At 36.8% G+C, this 14,296-nt stretch overlaps 6 protein-coding genes across 7 annotated transcripts; 3 read left to right on the plus strand and 3 right to left on the minus strand.

Moving 5' to 3' along the window:
- Positions 1–2,417: 2,417 nt before the first annotated feature.
- Positions 2,418–3,595, minus strand: LOC106315709 (ubiquitin-conjugating enzyme E2 28-like). Its single transcript, XM_013753512.1, has 4 exons — positions 3,460–3,595; positions 2,984–3,111; positions 2,798–2,914; positions 2,418–2,708 (listed from the first exon to the last, which is right to left on the minus strand). The coding sequence occupies exons 1-4, from the start codon at positions 3,548–3,550 to the stop codon at positions 2,565–2,567; spliced, it is 480 nt and encodes a 159-aa protein (XP_013608966.1). The 5' UTR covers positions 3,551–3,595; the 3' UTR covers positions 2,418–2,564.
- Positions 3,596–3,748: 153 nt separating this feature from the next.
- On the plus strand, positions 3,749–4,111 carry LOC106316933 (mitochondrial import receptor subunit TOM7-2-like). Its single transcript, XM_013754798.1, has one exon. It carries the CDS (start codon positions 3,785–3,787, stop codon positions 4,004–4,006), a length of 222 nt encoding a protein of 73 aa, XP_013610252.1. The 5' UTR covers positions 3,749–3,784; the 3' UTR covers positions 4,007–4,111.
- A 98-nt stretch (positions 4,112–4,209) lies between these two features.
- Positions 4,210–6,086, minus strand: LOC106317367 (putative inactive receptor-like protein kinase At1g64210). The gene is made up of 2 exons (XM_013755195.1): positions 4,901–6,086; positions 4,210–4,832 (listed from the first exon to the last, which is right to left on the minus strand). Exons 1-2 carry the CDS (start codon positions 6,084–6,086, stop codon positions 4,246–4,248), a joined length of 1,773 nt encoding a protein of 590 aa, XP_013610649.1. The 3' UTR covers positions 4,210–4,245.
- Positions 6,087–7,562: 1,476 nt separating this feature from the next.
- On the plus strand, positions 7,563–9,319 carry LOC106313649 (V-type proton ATPase subunit E3). 2 transcript variants are annotated; one of them, XM_013751517.1, is made up of 7 exons: positions 7,563–7,782; positions 7,898–7,998; positions 8,273–8,447; positions 8,536–8,732; positions 8,824–8,923; positions 9,058–9,127; positions 9,218–9,319. In XM_013751517.1, exons 1-6 carry the CDS (start codon positions 7,681–7,683, stop codon positions 9,103–9,105), a joined length of 723 nt encoding a protein of 240 aa, XP_013606971.1. In that variant the 5' UTR covers positions 7,563–7,680; the 3' UTR covers positions 9,106–9,127; positions 9,218–9,319. The 2 variants fall into 2 exon arrangements, with proteins under 2 accessions (XP_013606971.1, XP_013606970.1); XM_013751516.1 differs by having other exon boundaries at positions 9,058–9,319.
- Positions 9,320–11,164: 1,845 nt separating this feature from the next.
- Positions 11,165–11,981, plus strand: LOC106313650 (defensin-like protein 35). The gene is made up of 2 exons (XM_013751518.1): positions 11,165–11,232; positions 11,461–11,981. The coding sequence occupies exons 1-2, from the start codon at positions 11,172–11,174 to the stop codon at positions 11,625–11,627; spliced, it is 228 nt and encodes a 75-aa protein (XP_013606972.1). The 5' UTR covers positions 11,165–11,171; the 3' UTR covers positions 11,628–11,981.
- A 1,256-nt stretch (positions 11,982–13,237) lies between these two features.
- On the minus strand, positions 13,238–14,022 carry LOC106316967. The gene is made up of 3 exons (XM_013754832.1): positions 13,792–14,022; positions 13,467–13,602; positions 13,238–13,377 (listed from the first exon to the last, which is right to left on the minus strand). Exons 1-3 carry the CDS (start codon positions 13,953–13,955, stop codon positions 13,321–13,323), a joined length of 357 nt encoding a protein of 118 aa, XP_013610286.1. The 5' UTR covers positions 13,956–14,022; the 3' UTR covers positions 13,238–13,320.
- Between the last annotated feature and the right edge of the window lie 274 nt (positions 14,023–14,296).

A 14,296-nucleotide genomic window follows, 5' to 3' on the forward strand; every position in this document is an offset into this window, starting at 1 on the left:
GCTGAATGACTAAGTACCCAAGGGAAGAGTTTATGCAGGTATAAGAGAGTTGGACGAGTGGGCGGGGAGCTGGGCAAGGCTACCTCACAGCTCGATCAGCTGGTTAATGAGTTCATTCAGCTAGTGTAGCTGGGCCGATCAATGAGCTAACAAGCTCTGGGAATGTGGCAAAGGTATGATCTGTCAATGTTGCATAGATCTAGATAGAATGGCTTAGGGGAACGGAACCTCTGATTGTATGACTTAGTCTAGGTTCAGGATTGACCTTGGAGCTAGCTGGCAGTTGCGTTTACTGACCAGTAGTTGAGGTGATCTGACCAGACAAGTGTCAGATTGGTTTTAGACCAATGAATGATAGATGTTATTCCGCTGAGCATAAGTTGAAAGGATCTAGTTAGGGAATGACTAAGGTAGTCTTGAGCTAGGATCTGAGTTAGCCCTCGCCAATGGGCGATATTTTAAATAAAGGGCAAAATTTTTAGAGGTTCGGTCCGGGTATGGACTGAACGACGTGAGGCATCGACCGCGGCCTAGTAGGCCGGGATCGGGTCTTACACCTAGTCTTTGAAACACTGAAGCTTCATGGGTTTCTGTTCGAGGCTTCTTTGCTTCCCTGCCCCGCTGTTACTGAGCCTTCTTCTCTTTGAAGATAGGACTTCTCTGAGGTTCTTTGTGCCCTCTGCTGTGTTCTGTGAGTGTGATCCGAGCCGTTCGAAAACTGAGGGAGGGCTTCTACTTCCCTTGCTTGAACGTCCTTCTTGAGATTCTTTGTGGTTAGAGGAGTCCTTGGAGTGACTTGATCTTGCCTCAGCAGCTCTATCATGCTCAGCGATGCAGGGGGAGTTAGGTTCTGCATTTCCTAATCTCTCAAAGACTGATACCAAATCTCTGTTAGCCTCTGGAGGGGACGTAGCTCTACTGCAAGGCACGGATCTTTTTCCTGAGGAGTTCGATTTTCTGCCAATGGGGATTGAGGATTCACCTGTGATCTTCGAGTTTGTGCCTTCCAGTCTAGGGGTTTTAACAATTTCCTTTTGCTTCCATACTCGACTTGATTCTCCAGCGATAGCCTTCCCTTTCTGGCTCGTCTTCCTGTATGGAGCTGTAGCAGGTATTGTTTCTCTGCGACTTGATGCGCGAGATTGAGTTGCTCGAGAGTGAGTTGTTCGGGGAGCTTTTACTGTCGCTTTGGAGTTTTGCCCACCTTGTTGGTCTTTTCTCAGGGATCCTCCTTGGGTCTGGTTGCTTCGTCGTGGTATGGCGACGTTCTGATGCTGCTCCTGGGGTAGAACTTGATAGGGGCACTTTGTTTGATCATGCGTGAGGCGCTTGCAGAGGAAGCAGACTTTGATGAGTCTCTCATATTCCAGCTCAGTAGGTATTACTTCTCCTGACTTGAAGCGAGCTGTACGCCTGAACTGGAGTGGCTCATCTGTATGGATCCATACTTGAGCTCGAATGTATTCCATGGAGGTAGAGTTCTTGGCGTGCAGCTCTACCTTTTCTATCTTTCCCAGAGGTCCAATGAGACTGTCGACGGCTTGCTTCTTTAGGAGATGGACGGGGAGCCCTCGGACTCTGATCCAGAATAGGATTTTGTGGAGGAAATCTGGAGATAGGGAGGGTGACCATTGGTCAAGAGAGACTATCCAGCCATTCACAAACCAAGAGCCTCTCGTGAGTACATGGTGAAGATCTCTGTCCGATTGGAAGATGAACTGGACTCTGTCTGCTCCCACTCCTCTTCCATGAACTCTATCTTCCAAGCCCCATATCGGGGGAAGGGCTTTGACGAGGCCACCGACTTTGTGTACAGTAGGGTTGAGGCATCGTACAATCACGCTAAGAGAGTTTTCTTCAATGAGGTCGTCGTTTTCTAGGTCCGGGATGTCGACCATCTCTCCCTCTTCTAGCAGCTCGAGCTCTTTGAGTTCCTCCATCAAGGAGAGCTCTTTCTTTTTTTTGGGACGAAACATTTTGTTACTGACCTGAGAAACCACAATGGTCTAATGAGAAGCCACAAAGGCTAATGATAAGCCACTAGCGCCTAAAGAGAGAATCTTTCAGTCTCCAGCGAGGGTTCGAGGTGGGGCGTTTGGATCTGGAGATCGTGGTTTGAAACTAGTGGGTAGAGGAGAAGATTTCTTCGGAATAAAAAGCTATGTGAGCTTAATGGGTACAGCGTGACCTTCTGCTTGTCTTGCTGAATGAGATCTAGGGTTATCAGATCAATTTCTGGAGATTTGGGGATTTTGGTGAGAACCCTAGCCGCCTCGCGAGAAAACATCGTTTGTTTGGTTGGTTTCTTCTATCTTCCATTTCTTTTTATTTTTTCTTCGTTTATAGTTGTTTGTTTAGAGATCTATCATTTGGATCTATCTGCAGCAAATTGTTTGGATACTCATAAAATTTTGAAATTTTTTTGGGGGTATTTATCTTATTTTCAAGGATTCACATGTGAGTTTGGTATAGAAAATTATAGACAAGATCATTTTTAAATATTAATGCAAGGAAAACAACAAAAGGATAACCAGGGAACAAATAAAGGATCAAAAGAAGAAACTTTATCCCATTGCATACTTCTGGGTCCAGCTTCTTGCAGTTGACTCATACTTGGCTCTATCGGTTTTATACATGTGAGCAATCTCCGGAACCATAGGATCATCTGGGTTTGGATCCCTCAACAATGAACATATCGAAACCAAAAGCTAGAAATTCAGAATAGACTGGATTCAGATCAGAGTTAAACACGCTATTGATATTTTGTAAAAATAAGAGAGCTTTATTTTTGGTCCACCTTGGATATGGTGAGTGCAGGACTCCATTGTTCTTTCAAAACGTCGTGGCAAATGTGGAAGCAAATGATGCCGTTGCTGTTGACATTAGGGTGGAACACTTTTGTCCTAAACACAACCTGCAAGAAGAAAAAGGCAAATGAATTACAACAGAATGGTTTTAAAAATGTTAAAAATTTGATTCAAACCTTTGGTGGTTTGAAAGGATAATCTGGAGGGAAGTGAATGGTTAAGATAAATATTCCACCTGAGTAAGGACTGTCTGATGGACCCGTTATTGTAGCTTGCCAATGAAACAAGTCTTCACCAACTGGACCTTGAAGGTTTCACAATTGTTCACAGAAGACATTAAATAAAAGTTTAGCCTCTCTTAAACATATGATCCATAGCAATAACTGAAATACACACAACAAAACATGAATGCTCTCATGCATCAGCAGTTTGATCGATTCATAATGAACTTTTACTACATTCTAATAAGCAAAATCAACAACTATAACACCCGAATGCAATAGATAACTAATAAGGAACAAGAAAGTGTTCTTTTTAAATTAAATAGCTGCAATTACATCTTAACTATGTTAATGTTGACCAAGAAGAAGAAAAATGACACTTTTTTCTGCTTAAAACGAGTTACTAACGAAGAAGAGTTAATAAGTCTGACCAGCAGTGTACAAGGTTGAAGGATCTTTCTGAAGATCCTTGAGCTCCTTTAAGATCCGTTTCGAAGCCATTTTCTCGCTCTGAACAAACATTCGATTTCAGCGATCGTGAGAAGACGAGAGAGAAAGCCTTGGAGACCAAAATTGACAGCCATCGAGAAAACACTTTTTTCCTTATTAAAAATGGAAAATAATAAATGAGAATGAGCGAACCTTCTGATACAGACAGAGGTTTTCGTGAATGGTGCTTTAAAAAGGGGGCTTAAACCCTTTAGGGTTTTTGTTTTGGCTTAACCTCAGCTTCCAGAATATACCAACACAGAATCAATGGCGGCTAAGGCTTCGTTGAAGGTCAAAGCCAAAGGAAAAGGGTCCAAGGGATCATCTTCTTCCTCGTCATCAAAGTACGAGCTCTTCAAGGATTGGACCAACTGGTCGCTGAAGAAAGCCAAGGTCGCGACTCACTATGGATTCATCCCTCTCATCATCGTCTTGGGCATGAAGTCAGATCCAAATACTCACCTTTTCCAGCTTCTCAGCCCCGTTTGATCTTCGCAATGTTTTAGTCCTTTTACTTCCCCAATTCTGTTCTGTTTTTTTTTTTTTAATCTTATTTTATGAAAATGGATGATTTTGTTTGTTTCTGAATCTATATAACTCAAAGTTTCGTTTTTTTCTTTTGCAAATCTGCTCTGAAACAATTTATCAAATAACAAAAAAAAATCACTTTCAAATTAAATAAACAAATTGATCTACCAAGGAAAAAAAGTGATCTAATGTTTATTCAGTCACTCTGCATCAGTTGATCGAATATCTTGGATCATTTTCACAACATGAGCTATGTGAGGTCGTTCTTGTTGCTTCACAGCAACACAAGCCAACCCTATTTGCATCATCTCAACCATCTCTTCCTCGAACCCACCTGACTCACTCAAAATCTCCATATCGAATACTTCCCCTGTCCACTCTTCCACCACCACATTCCTTATCCACGTGGCCAAATACATCTTCTCGCCATGTTTCGTCTCTCGACTTGCCGGCGACTTCCCTGTCAAGAGCTCGAGTAAAACAACCCCGAAGCTGTATACATCCGAAGACTGCGTGCTTCTTCTCGTGTCTGTTATTTCAGGTGCGTGGTAACCTGAAGTAAGGCAAGTCCTTTGAGGAAGAGATCTCATGATGGTTGTTAAGCCAATGTCTCCTATGCAGCCGTGGCCTTGCGAGTCTAAGAAGATGTTTGATGATTTGATGTTCCCATGGATGAGTCTCCCGTTGTTCCCTTCATGGATCTTAGCCAATCCTCTAGCTGCACCTGTTGCTATCCTCAGTCTAGCGTCCCAATCCAAAGGTACTCGATCATACATTCCTCTGTTTCCTGCATAACCTTTGGTTGTTTACTCGTTTTGCTTTTGATTTAGTTTAAATGAATGAATAGTAACTAACCGTGCAGCATCTGGAAGAGGCTTCCTTGAGTGTAGTAGCTATAAATAGCGAGTTTATCGTCTTTGGAATAGTAGTAAGCCTTTAGCTCAGCTACATTCTCATGTCTGATCGCGCCAATCATCTCCATTTGTTGCTCAAACTCTCTTCTTCCCGCAACAACTTCCTTCAGACGCTTCACAACCACCGTGCTCATGTCTTCCATTGTTACCTTATAGGTTGTACCAAAGGCGCCTTTACCCAAAACTTGAGCTGATGAGCTTAGCAGATCGTCTAAATCAAACAAATGGTTCTTTCCCCCGAAGAAGATGATCTTTCCTCCTTCATTGTTATCATCGTCTCTAGATGTCCAGTTCCCTGGAGGAGTGGACGACGAGGAGGAGGAGTCTCTCTTCCGAAACTTCCCGGAGATTCTAGACTTCCCGAAACAAGTGATCATTATTATACAGGAGAGTCCAGAAACACCCAAAACGCAAGCTGCGGAGAGAATGAGCAAGAAAGCAAGCTGGCTTAACCCGAAAGGAGTCTTGTTTTGTGTCTCCTTTCCGGTTATGTTGTTTCCGGAAAACGCTGAAGTTTGGAATCTTTGAAGAGACTTGGGTATTGCGCCGATAAGTTTATTGTTTGACAGGTCGATTTGCCTCAGGTTTGGAAGATCGAGATCGGGAATGTCCCCTGAGAATGAATTGTTTGCAAGGTTCAAGACTCTAAGTCTGGTCAAACGTGAAAGAGATGATGGGATGCTTCCGTTGAGTCCATTGTTAGAAAGATCAAGAACCTTGAGATTCTTTAACTCCGAGAGAGTCTCTGGTAATGGACCGGAGAGGCGGTTGTGTTGTAGGTAGAGACGAGTCAGGTTCTTGAGGTTGATGAGATCAGGAGGGAGCTCTCCTGTGAGCTGGTTGTTTCTAAGGCTTAGAATCTTTAGAGACGAGAGACGAGTGATGGTGAATGGTGGGATCAAACCGTTGAGTCCAACCGCAGGCAATCTAACGGATACGATTCTGTTTCGGCTGCAGGTAACTCCGGTCCACTGATGGCAAGTCGGAGAGCTCTGGTTCCAGCGGTGAAGAGGTAAACTGAAATGTGACAAGAAATCAAGCAAAGCTCTCTTGTCGTTTTCAAGGGTCTCAGCGAAGATCAGAGCGAAACAGAGGATCAAAGAGAAAAAGAAGAAGAAGACTTGCATTGTAAGAAAACTAGCTTTTGTCTCTATCTTGTAACAGAGAACTTTTCTTTAGCTGAAGAATGTGTGCTGATTTAAAAATGTTGTATGTTGCGAGATTGCGAGATTGCAAAGATACGCCGGCAGGTTATAGCCGGCAGAAAAAATGTTTTATTAAGAATATTTTTTTTTAAAACTTGATGAAACCAATCGTGACCGTTTCTCTGCGTTTAAGTTTTCAACTGTTGTTCTGTAATTTAATTCTTGCTTGTAACATTTTGACACCAAACGGCTATTTTCACTATACTGTAACGCAAGCGCAGTGAGCCGCCAGTGACTGGTGTAAAATTCAGAGGCTTGACTAACCATTTCTTTGTAGAAATGGAAATAGGAATATACTGATAAACATTATCTTTTTCGAATTGAATTGAATTGTAAACAATACAACTTTCTATCAGAATAGGTTAAAGAATCTACAATATTTTATGATAGTTGAATATAGTGTTTTATTTATTAGAAAAGGTTAAAGAATCTACAACATTTTATGATAGTTGAATATATTTTTCTTATTTATTTTTGTATGTTGATTTACGTGCCTGTGTGTTTATAATTTTGAAGTGTTATTTATATTAGGGATGTTTACTCCCATAGCCACATCTATCCATATATGGTCCGGTGGAAAAGGAACCTCGGCTGAGGTGCCCGCCATCACGACTTCGAGCTCCGGCCACAGCGGATTTAACATCCCTTCCGTTGGGGCGCTGGACCCCCTAAAAAGGAATAGTTGGGAATGTGGCTGCCCAGATACCAGAGTTATCAAAAAAAAAAAAAAATTCTATCCATATATGGTTTATAAATTTGTTTTTCCTTTTTCTTTAACAAGTGATTTGGTAGGACTTAGAACTGAGAGTAGAGATACAAAAAAAAAACAACAAAATATGTAATATTTTTATAGCAACATACCAAATGTAAATTACAATTTGAGTTTGAGGCTATTTGATATGGTCCCAATTGTAATTTAATATTATTAACTAGATTCTGACCCGTCCTTAAAAAGTGCGGGTATATTTTTTGTTTTACATCTTTTTAGGTCTTTTTAATTGGTAATTTAAATATAGGTCTAATGGCATAAAACATAATAAATAATATTCTAAATAATGATAAAGATAAAAAAAATAATAGTTGGACCGTACTTTTATCAATGGGTCACACTGCTATTTTAATAGAATAGATGAAAATAATGTTTACAAAATATGTTACTATTACTAAGTCTGTTTTTTCATCATATCAGTAAATAATTAAATATGTTTACAGATATTTTTTGGAGTTATCATATTAATAAATGAATCTCTGTTGGTCAAAGATGAAACGAGTAACACGTGAGGTGGGATGGTGGTTCTAGTGGCAATCTAAAATAATAAAAACAGAAAAAACAACGAAACATGATCTGGCTAGGTCGACCCGACCCGACCATATAATAATAATAACTGTTTGGGGCGCGTCCACATATACAAAACCGTTTCAATACTTCCCCTCTCTCTTCATCATCAATCACTTAGTACAAGATCTCCTCTGTGTTTTTCTTTTCTCCGAATCGTCATTTGGTAGGTGGCTCAAGATGAACGACGCAGATGTCTCCAAGCAGATCGAGCAGATGGTGAGGTTTATCCGCCAGGAAGCCGAAGAAAAGGCCAATGAGATCTCCGTTTCCGCTGAAGAAGTCTCTCTTCTCTCTCTCTCTCTCTTGATCGATTTCGTTGACGGATGTTTGCAACTATTTTGCTTGTTGACCTTCGGATCTTATGATTCTGATCTGCTGAATCGTGATGTTACAGGAATTTAACATAGAGAAGTTGCAGCTCGTGGAGGCAGAGAAGAAGAAGATTAGACAGGAGTATGAGAAGAAGGAGAAGCAAGTCGATGTCCGAAGGAAGATGTAAGCATCTCTTTGCTTTTGCTTAGAGATCTGTTTGTGTAGTTGATTATTTGAAGTTGGGTGTACCTGTTTGGCTTATTAGTTCACTGTCTCATGGCTCATAATTGATTATTAGCTTTCTGGCTCTTAGATACTAATCAATGCTGGTTCTTAGGGACTTGTATTGTGGTTTTTTCTGATTTTTTTTTTTTAACCGATGTTGATTGGTTTTGTTTTGATTTGATGTCACCTTGTTAATTTGTGTGTTTTGCTTTTCTTCTTGTGTCTCTTTAAGTGATTACTCAATGCAACTGAACGCATCGAGGATCAAAGTTCTGCAAGCACAAGATGACATTGTCAATGCAATGAAAGAAGAGGCTGCAAAGCAACTCCTCAAAGTCAGCGAACATGGCTTCTTCAACCATCATCACCATCAGTATAAACATCTCTTGAAGCATCTCATTGTTCAGGTCTGTCTCACACCAACAATCTCAATCCCATAGTTTTTCTCTTAACTGTTATACTTCACTAAAATTCGTTTTGTTATGAAATTTGTAGTGTTTGCTTAGACTGAAAGAGCCTTCAGTGTTACTGCGTTGTCGCAAAGAAGACCTTCACATTGTGGAGTCTATGCTGGACGATGCAACTGAAGAATACTGCGAGAAGGCAAAGGTTCATGCTCCTGAGATCATAGTTGACAAGGACATTTTCCTTCCTCCTGCTCCTTCCGAAGATGATCCTCATGCTCCTTTCTGGTAACTTTCTTGATACCAAAAAAAAAAAACTACAAACTGTAATTAAAGAACCAACCTGTAATAATACCACTTGTGTTGTGATGTATAACAGTGCTGGAGGAGTGGTGCTGGCTTCTCGTGATGGGAAAATTGTGTGTGAAAACACTCTTGATGCAAGGTTGGAGGTCGCTTTCCGCAAGAAACTTCCTGAGGTTAGACATAATTGCATTAGCATCATCATAAGGCTCTTGGAACCTCTTCACAAGAACTTGATAAAATGTTTTCATCTTCATTCTAAGTTGTGAAATTGTTTCTCTAAAAGGTGTTTATATTTGAATGTTTGTAGATCCGAAAGTCGCTCTTTGGCCAGGTTGGTGCAGCTTTTGATGAGTGACTCCAACTTTGAACCATGAAAGGTAATGGCTCCATTATCTATCCATTCTTTCTATTGTCACCAATTTGAAAAACTCTGTACAATGTGTTAATTGGCCTTTTGCTTTTGTCAGTGGACCTTGGCCTTTGTCTGTTATTTTCTTCACATGTATGTTGGTTTGGTGTGGTGATGTTTAAATAAATATTTGGTTGAATATGCTTTTTTTTTCTTCTGATAAATGTTTCTGAGTTGTTCTGTCAATGACACAAATAACAAAATTTAGGGTTGAGATTAGAAGAGATACGAAAAAATAGCATTTGTTTTAGTTTTTTCAAAATATAATAAACCAAAAATGAATAAGAAAACAAGCCAGTGGTTTCATTTCTCACACACAACTGTTAGAGATTACATGTTCGACTCTTTGTCAAAGCGGTGGTATTATATTTCTTTAAAAAAATTTAAAAATCTTTTCTTTTTGGATTGTACAGCAGCAGAACATAGAGCTGCAAATTTTATCTCCTAATACTCCATCATTTTTTTAATACAAGTCGTTTTAGAATTGTGCACACAAATTAAGAAAATCGTTAATTTCTTACATTTTCTAAACAAAAACATAATTAATTATTTACCTAACCACAAATCAACCAATAATAAAATAGAAAGTATATTATTATTGGTTATATAACATTAACTGTTAATAAATTTTACGTAGAAAACCGAAAACGTCATATTATTTGGAACATAAAAATTTCTCTAAAACAACTTATATTAAAAAACGGAGGGAGTATTAATTACATTCGTTATACCTTTTTATTTGATCCAAAAAAATCTGGATATCCGTAAGTATCCATAATAAAATAAATATAAAAAATAAATATCCACTAAAAATAAAACAAATCACAAATGCTAAAATTTCAAGAATCGGACATTCGCTTCACTCTGACTTTTATACAAATAGTTTTTTTTGTCAACATACAAATAGATATGTACAATTAAATATATAATTTTAAATATATATTTTTAAGAAATTATTTATAAAATTAATTTTAGAAGTATTAAATTAATAAATGAATATAAAATATTTATAAAAAGTACAATTTTTTAAAAAAAATATGTTTTATAAAAAATAACTGATTTTTAAAATTTATGGAACATATAGTTTCACTAATCTTTACTTTTTATTTTTTATTATGTAAAAGATTTTTTTTTTTTTAAATGGACTTACATTCTTTCTAGATTTAATTGTATTGAAGAAAGTAGATGAAATATCCGTAAATATTCGCAAATATCTGTAAATTTTCCGAATATCTAAAAAATCGGATATCCATATTTTTCTAAGACAAAGCAATTGAAAATTTAAATATTCGTAAAATACAAAGCAAATCACAAATACTAAAAACAGTAATATATGATTCGCATCCACGTCTAGGCCAGCACATGTGGTGGGATCTAATAACTCAAAGTAGTTTAAAAATCAAAAGAGAAAAGCATCACAAAGTTACATAATAGATTACAAATACTAAAAAAAAATTATGGTAATATTCGATCCGTATCCACATTTAGGTCAGCACAAATGGTGAAATTTCATCAGTATAAAAAATTTATTCAAAACAGTTAAAAAAAACTAAAGAGAAAAGGACTATTGCAAAGTTTTTTTTTGTTTTTTTCTTGACAATAATAATTAAACTATAATAAAAGGCCCACTGAATCGGAAAACCAAACGAGTGGTATTGAATCAACATAGAACACAGCTATATGGGAACTTCGAACACCTCGTGCAAACTTGTCCGCCACTAGATTAGTTGATCTTTTGGTATATGTAGAATCTTGAAAAAAGGAAAGAAAATGGGACATCGCAAAGTTTCATACATATACATTTGCTTGATTTAACAATTTTTTGTTTTATTAAGATTTACGTCCAAAAAATGTTTCATACATGGCAGAAGCATAATAGTCTCACAGAAAAACGGGTCACTCCTTTTATTTTTGACCTCTTCCCAAATGTTATTTTTAGATGTATACTTGTTGGTATAAAATAAAAGTAATGAAAGATATATCCAGTAAACTCTTCTAACTTTGAAACAAGAATGGCAACTAACAAAATCTCCTTCTTCTTGGTTCTTTGCCTCTGTGTTTTGATATCCTCAGGTGATCGATTTCTAATACATCTTATCCCTTTGATACGTTTTCAGTTATATTTATTATAATGGATTGTTTCGCTTGTTTATTAAATTTCGATTCAAAAGTTTGTGTGTTCGTCTCATTTATAAAATTATAGTAGTTTTTTTTTTTTTTATATTTAGATAAAACTCTAATTTGTTTTTTTTTTTGGTCAAACAACTCTAATTTGTTTCTTCTTAAGAAAATATTCGATAGGATTTGGAGAAGCAGCACTAAATCCAACGGGAAGAAAATGTCCGGATCCAAATGGTGTAGACAAAAAAGCTGCATGTTATAGCTATTGTAAAACACAAGGTTTTATGGGTGGTTCTTGTCAAGGACATAAAGGTAATTACATGTGTAAGTGTTATGAAGGTATATGAATACCTATTGCATGGCATCTTCGACGGCAGTCTCTCCTTAGAACTCTTGCTAATAAAATACCGAAGACCATCAATGGAGAGAGAGAGAATAAACGCTTCCTTACGTTTTAACATAATAACGTTTCGAATGAAGATGGACTACACCGCTCTGCATCACCATTAGTAGTAACAAAAATCTCTACATATATATAATTATATGTTTTTGTTACTATTAGAACCGTATCGCAGTTGTTTCATAATTGCCGTGCATGTTATTCGGACCCTAAATTTATAGGTATTGCTTGTTTGAAGTCTGGAATTAATCTAAAACAATAAAACATAATTAAGTAATAAGATATAATTATTATTTTTTGTTAGAGAGACTCAAACAGTGCATGATCGTTGCGGAGACTATTATATCAAATTCATAATCTACTTCTTTTGTATTAATATTTTGTGATTTTTTTGTTACTTTCATATATTTGTTGGTTTGGTTTTATGACGAATAATAAACATTGGTTTTACGAGGAATAATAAACTCAAATGCATACTTTATTTGCTGTATTCGTTTATTATACGTTTGGGAGATAATTTTCATGATTCTTACTGATAAAAATATTGGATATATTTTTAGTATTTGCAAATATAATTAAAGTTGAATTTAATTATAATAATAACGGATAAAATAACTATACTTGACTATTAAGCATCAAAGAACAAATTGATATGTAATCTTTAAAATATAAATGAGACTAGAGAATCTGTATCAATAATATTTCAACATGAGTTTTTCACCAATTAAATATTTCATTAGTATTGTAAGTAAACTACACATTCCCATCAATATCCAGCTTAGTTATAGAAGAAGTTCATTGAATTCAAAAGCGGAAAAATAAAAGAAGTACAATTCGTTAAAAGACAAAAGAGGATGATGAAATCGACGAGACGAGCTTGCGTCCATATTCAAGGAAAAACATGTTGATTCGGTAAGCGAATATAGATGATACCGTATGATTCACATTTAGTACCTTGGGACAAAACGAGCTACATCTGCATCGTAAAGAATATGTGACTTCACTTAACAGGATAGAGTATGTAATCTCATCAACAAGGAAAATGAGTTGTCTTCTTTTCTCATTCAAACAATCTCGCAACTATAAAAAAAACCTTGTCGATCAAACAAAGGGCCGATCTTTCTTCCTACAACTCATAGAGAGAGATTTTAGAGAGATAACATAGCGATCCCGATTATTATTGTATACCGAGTTTGGTTCAAACATCGAAACCGCCTCACACTTGTAACGTATTTATTTAAATACTTATTGTTAAATATCATATCGAAATAAATATGAAATTGAATATTTGAATTACATATTTATGTTTCATATTTTTATATTGTATATTAATTTAGATATTCAGATTGTTTTTTTTCCTAGATTTTTCAAATTGTTTTTTCGAGTTTGGTTTGGATTCAGATATATTTTGTAACACCCTACAAAATTTATTAGGGTATTTTTTACATTTGGGACTGGGTACAAAATGAGTTTTTTGGTTCGGGATTGGTTCGGATTTTGGGTTACTAATTCTATGCTGAGCCCTATGCACTACTTTGATTTTTGCTGGGCTACTAGTACATATCAACCATCTAGTTTATTGATCGGCGGTCCCAATAGGAAATCATCCGTAACAAAGTAAACTCATGAATTAATAAAATCTAAGAAGGTTCATAGAGGCCGAGCACATGACCGTCGAGACATCTCACAGATGCAACCTGGTTATCAAAGAAACGTTAACAATGAATATGAGATTTGAGTATTTGCAGAAAAGATAAAAGAAGATGGTTGCTCTGTTTGCTTTTACCTTGCCATGGACTTCGTATTTGATAGAGCCATCGAGTTCGGCACCTAACTCCATAAGTTTGGCGATTGATGTATTAATGTCAGTCACAGTGAACGACAGTAGCGAAGAGTATCCCTTTTCACTCACCACATGCTCGCTGCATCAAAAGAATTAATCCTTTATCTTTGCAATGATTGGACACTATATGATCAACCTTTTAGTCAGACATGCTTTACAGTGAATTGAAGGCAACCAAATTAAAAAAACTACTCTAGAGAAACAAACTCAGGAAAAAAAAGTTTCAGTGAGACAAATGATCGAACAGGTGATCTGCATTGATCAATACCTGGGAGATTGCATAAGAGCTAGCTTGAGAGGACCAGACTGAAGCTCAGCCCAACGTAAAGTGACGACATTGACGGAGAAATCAAGACCTTGCGCGTAGAAGCGAGCAGCTTTTGGTACATCTTTGTGTAGCTGCAAAATCCACCTGAACGACGCCGTAGCCATATCTTGATTTCAGTATCTAGAGACGAAAAACACCTTTGACTTTGTTAAAAACAAGCACACGAATCAGCTTAACACGACGCCGTTTTGATATCTTCAGTATTCTCTCGTACATATATGTTCAGACATAATTGATTCACAATTTCAGTACACGTTTTGTCCGCACATATGTACATGATTTTCTTATCAATACTTATTAGTTCATGTCTTATTAATCTAAAACCAGTATGATAAGTTATTATTTATGTTTTCGGATAGTTAAATCAAACATCAAAGTATTTATATATATCAAATATTTTTATCAAAATATATATTTATTATTGTGTTAAATTTTTAAAACACTC

Source organism: Brassica oleracea, chromosome C9 (assembly GCF_000695525.1).
Source record: "Brassica oleracea var. oleracea cultivar TO1000 chromosome C9, BOL, whole genome shotgun sequence".
In the NCBI taxonomy this organism is placed as follows: Eukaryota; Viridiplantae; Streptophyta; class Magnoliopsida; order Brassicales; family Brassicaceae; genus Brassica; species Brassica oleracea.

Coding starts and splice junctions, on each gene's coding strand:
- LOC106315709 (XM_013753512.1), bottom strand. CDS start 3,550: ATGTTTGTTCAGAGCGAGAAAATGGCTTCGAAACGGATCTTAAAGGAG. Junction 2,915..2,983: donor ATCCTTTCAAACCACCAAAG/GTTTGAATCAAA, acceptor TTCTTCTTGCAG/GTTGTGTTTAGGACAAAAGT. Junction 2,709..2,797: donor CTGCACTCACCATATCCAAG/GTGGACCAAAAA, acceptor CTGAATTTCTAG/CTTTTGGTTTCGATATGTTC.
- LOC106316933 (XM_013754798.1), top strand. CDS start 3,785: ATGGCGGCTAAGGCTTCGTTGAAGGTCAAAGCCAAAGGAAAAGGGTCC.
- LOC106317367 (XM_013755195.1), bottom strand. CDS start 6,086: ATGCAAGTCTTCTTCTTCTTTTTCTCTTTGATCCTCTGTTTCGCTCTG. Junction 4,833..4,900: donor CCTCTTCCAGATGCTGCACG/GTTAGTTACTAT, acceptor AAGGTTATGCAG/GAAACAGAGGAATGTATGAT.
- LOC106313649 (XM_013751516.1), top strand. CDS start 7,681: ATGAACGACGCAGATGTCTCCAAGCAGATCGAGCAGATGGTGAGGTTT. Junction 8,448..8,535: donor TGAAGCATCTCATTGTTCAG/GTCTGTCTCACA, acceptor TGAAATTTGTAG/TGTTTGCTTAGACTGAAAGA. Junction 8,924..9,057: donor TCCGCAAGAAACTTCCTGAG/GTTAGACATAAT, acceptor GAATGTTTGTAG/ATCCGAAAGTCGCTCTTTGG.
- LOC106313650 (XM_013751518.1), top strand. CDS start 11,172: ATGGCAACTAACAAAATCTCCTTCTTCTTGGTTCTTTGCCTCTGTGTT. Junction 11,233..11,460: donor CTGTGTTTTGATATCCTCAG/GTGATCGATTTC, acceptor AATATTCGATAG/GATTTGGAGAAGCAGCACTA.
- LOC106316967 (XM_013754832.1), bottom strand. CDS start 13,955: ATGGCTACGGCGTCGTTCAGGTGGATTTTGCAGCTACACAAAGATGTA. Junction 13,603..13,791: donor GCTCTTATGCAATCTCCCAG/GTATTGATCAAT, acceptor CTTTTGATGCAG/CGAGCATGTGGTGAGTGAAA. Junction 13,378..13,466: donor AATACGAAGTCCATGGCAAG/GTAAAAGCAAAC, acceptor TTTGATAACCAG/GTTGCATCTGTGAGATGTCT.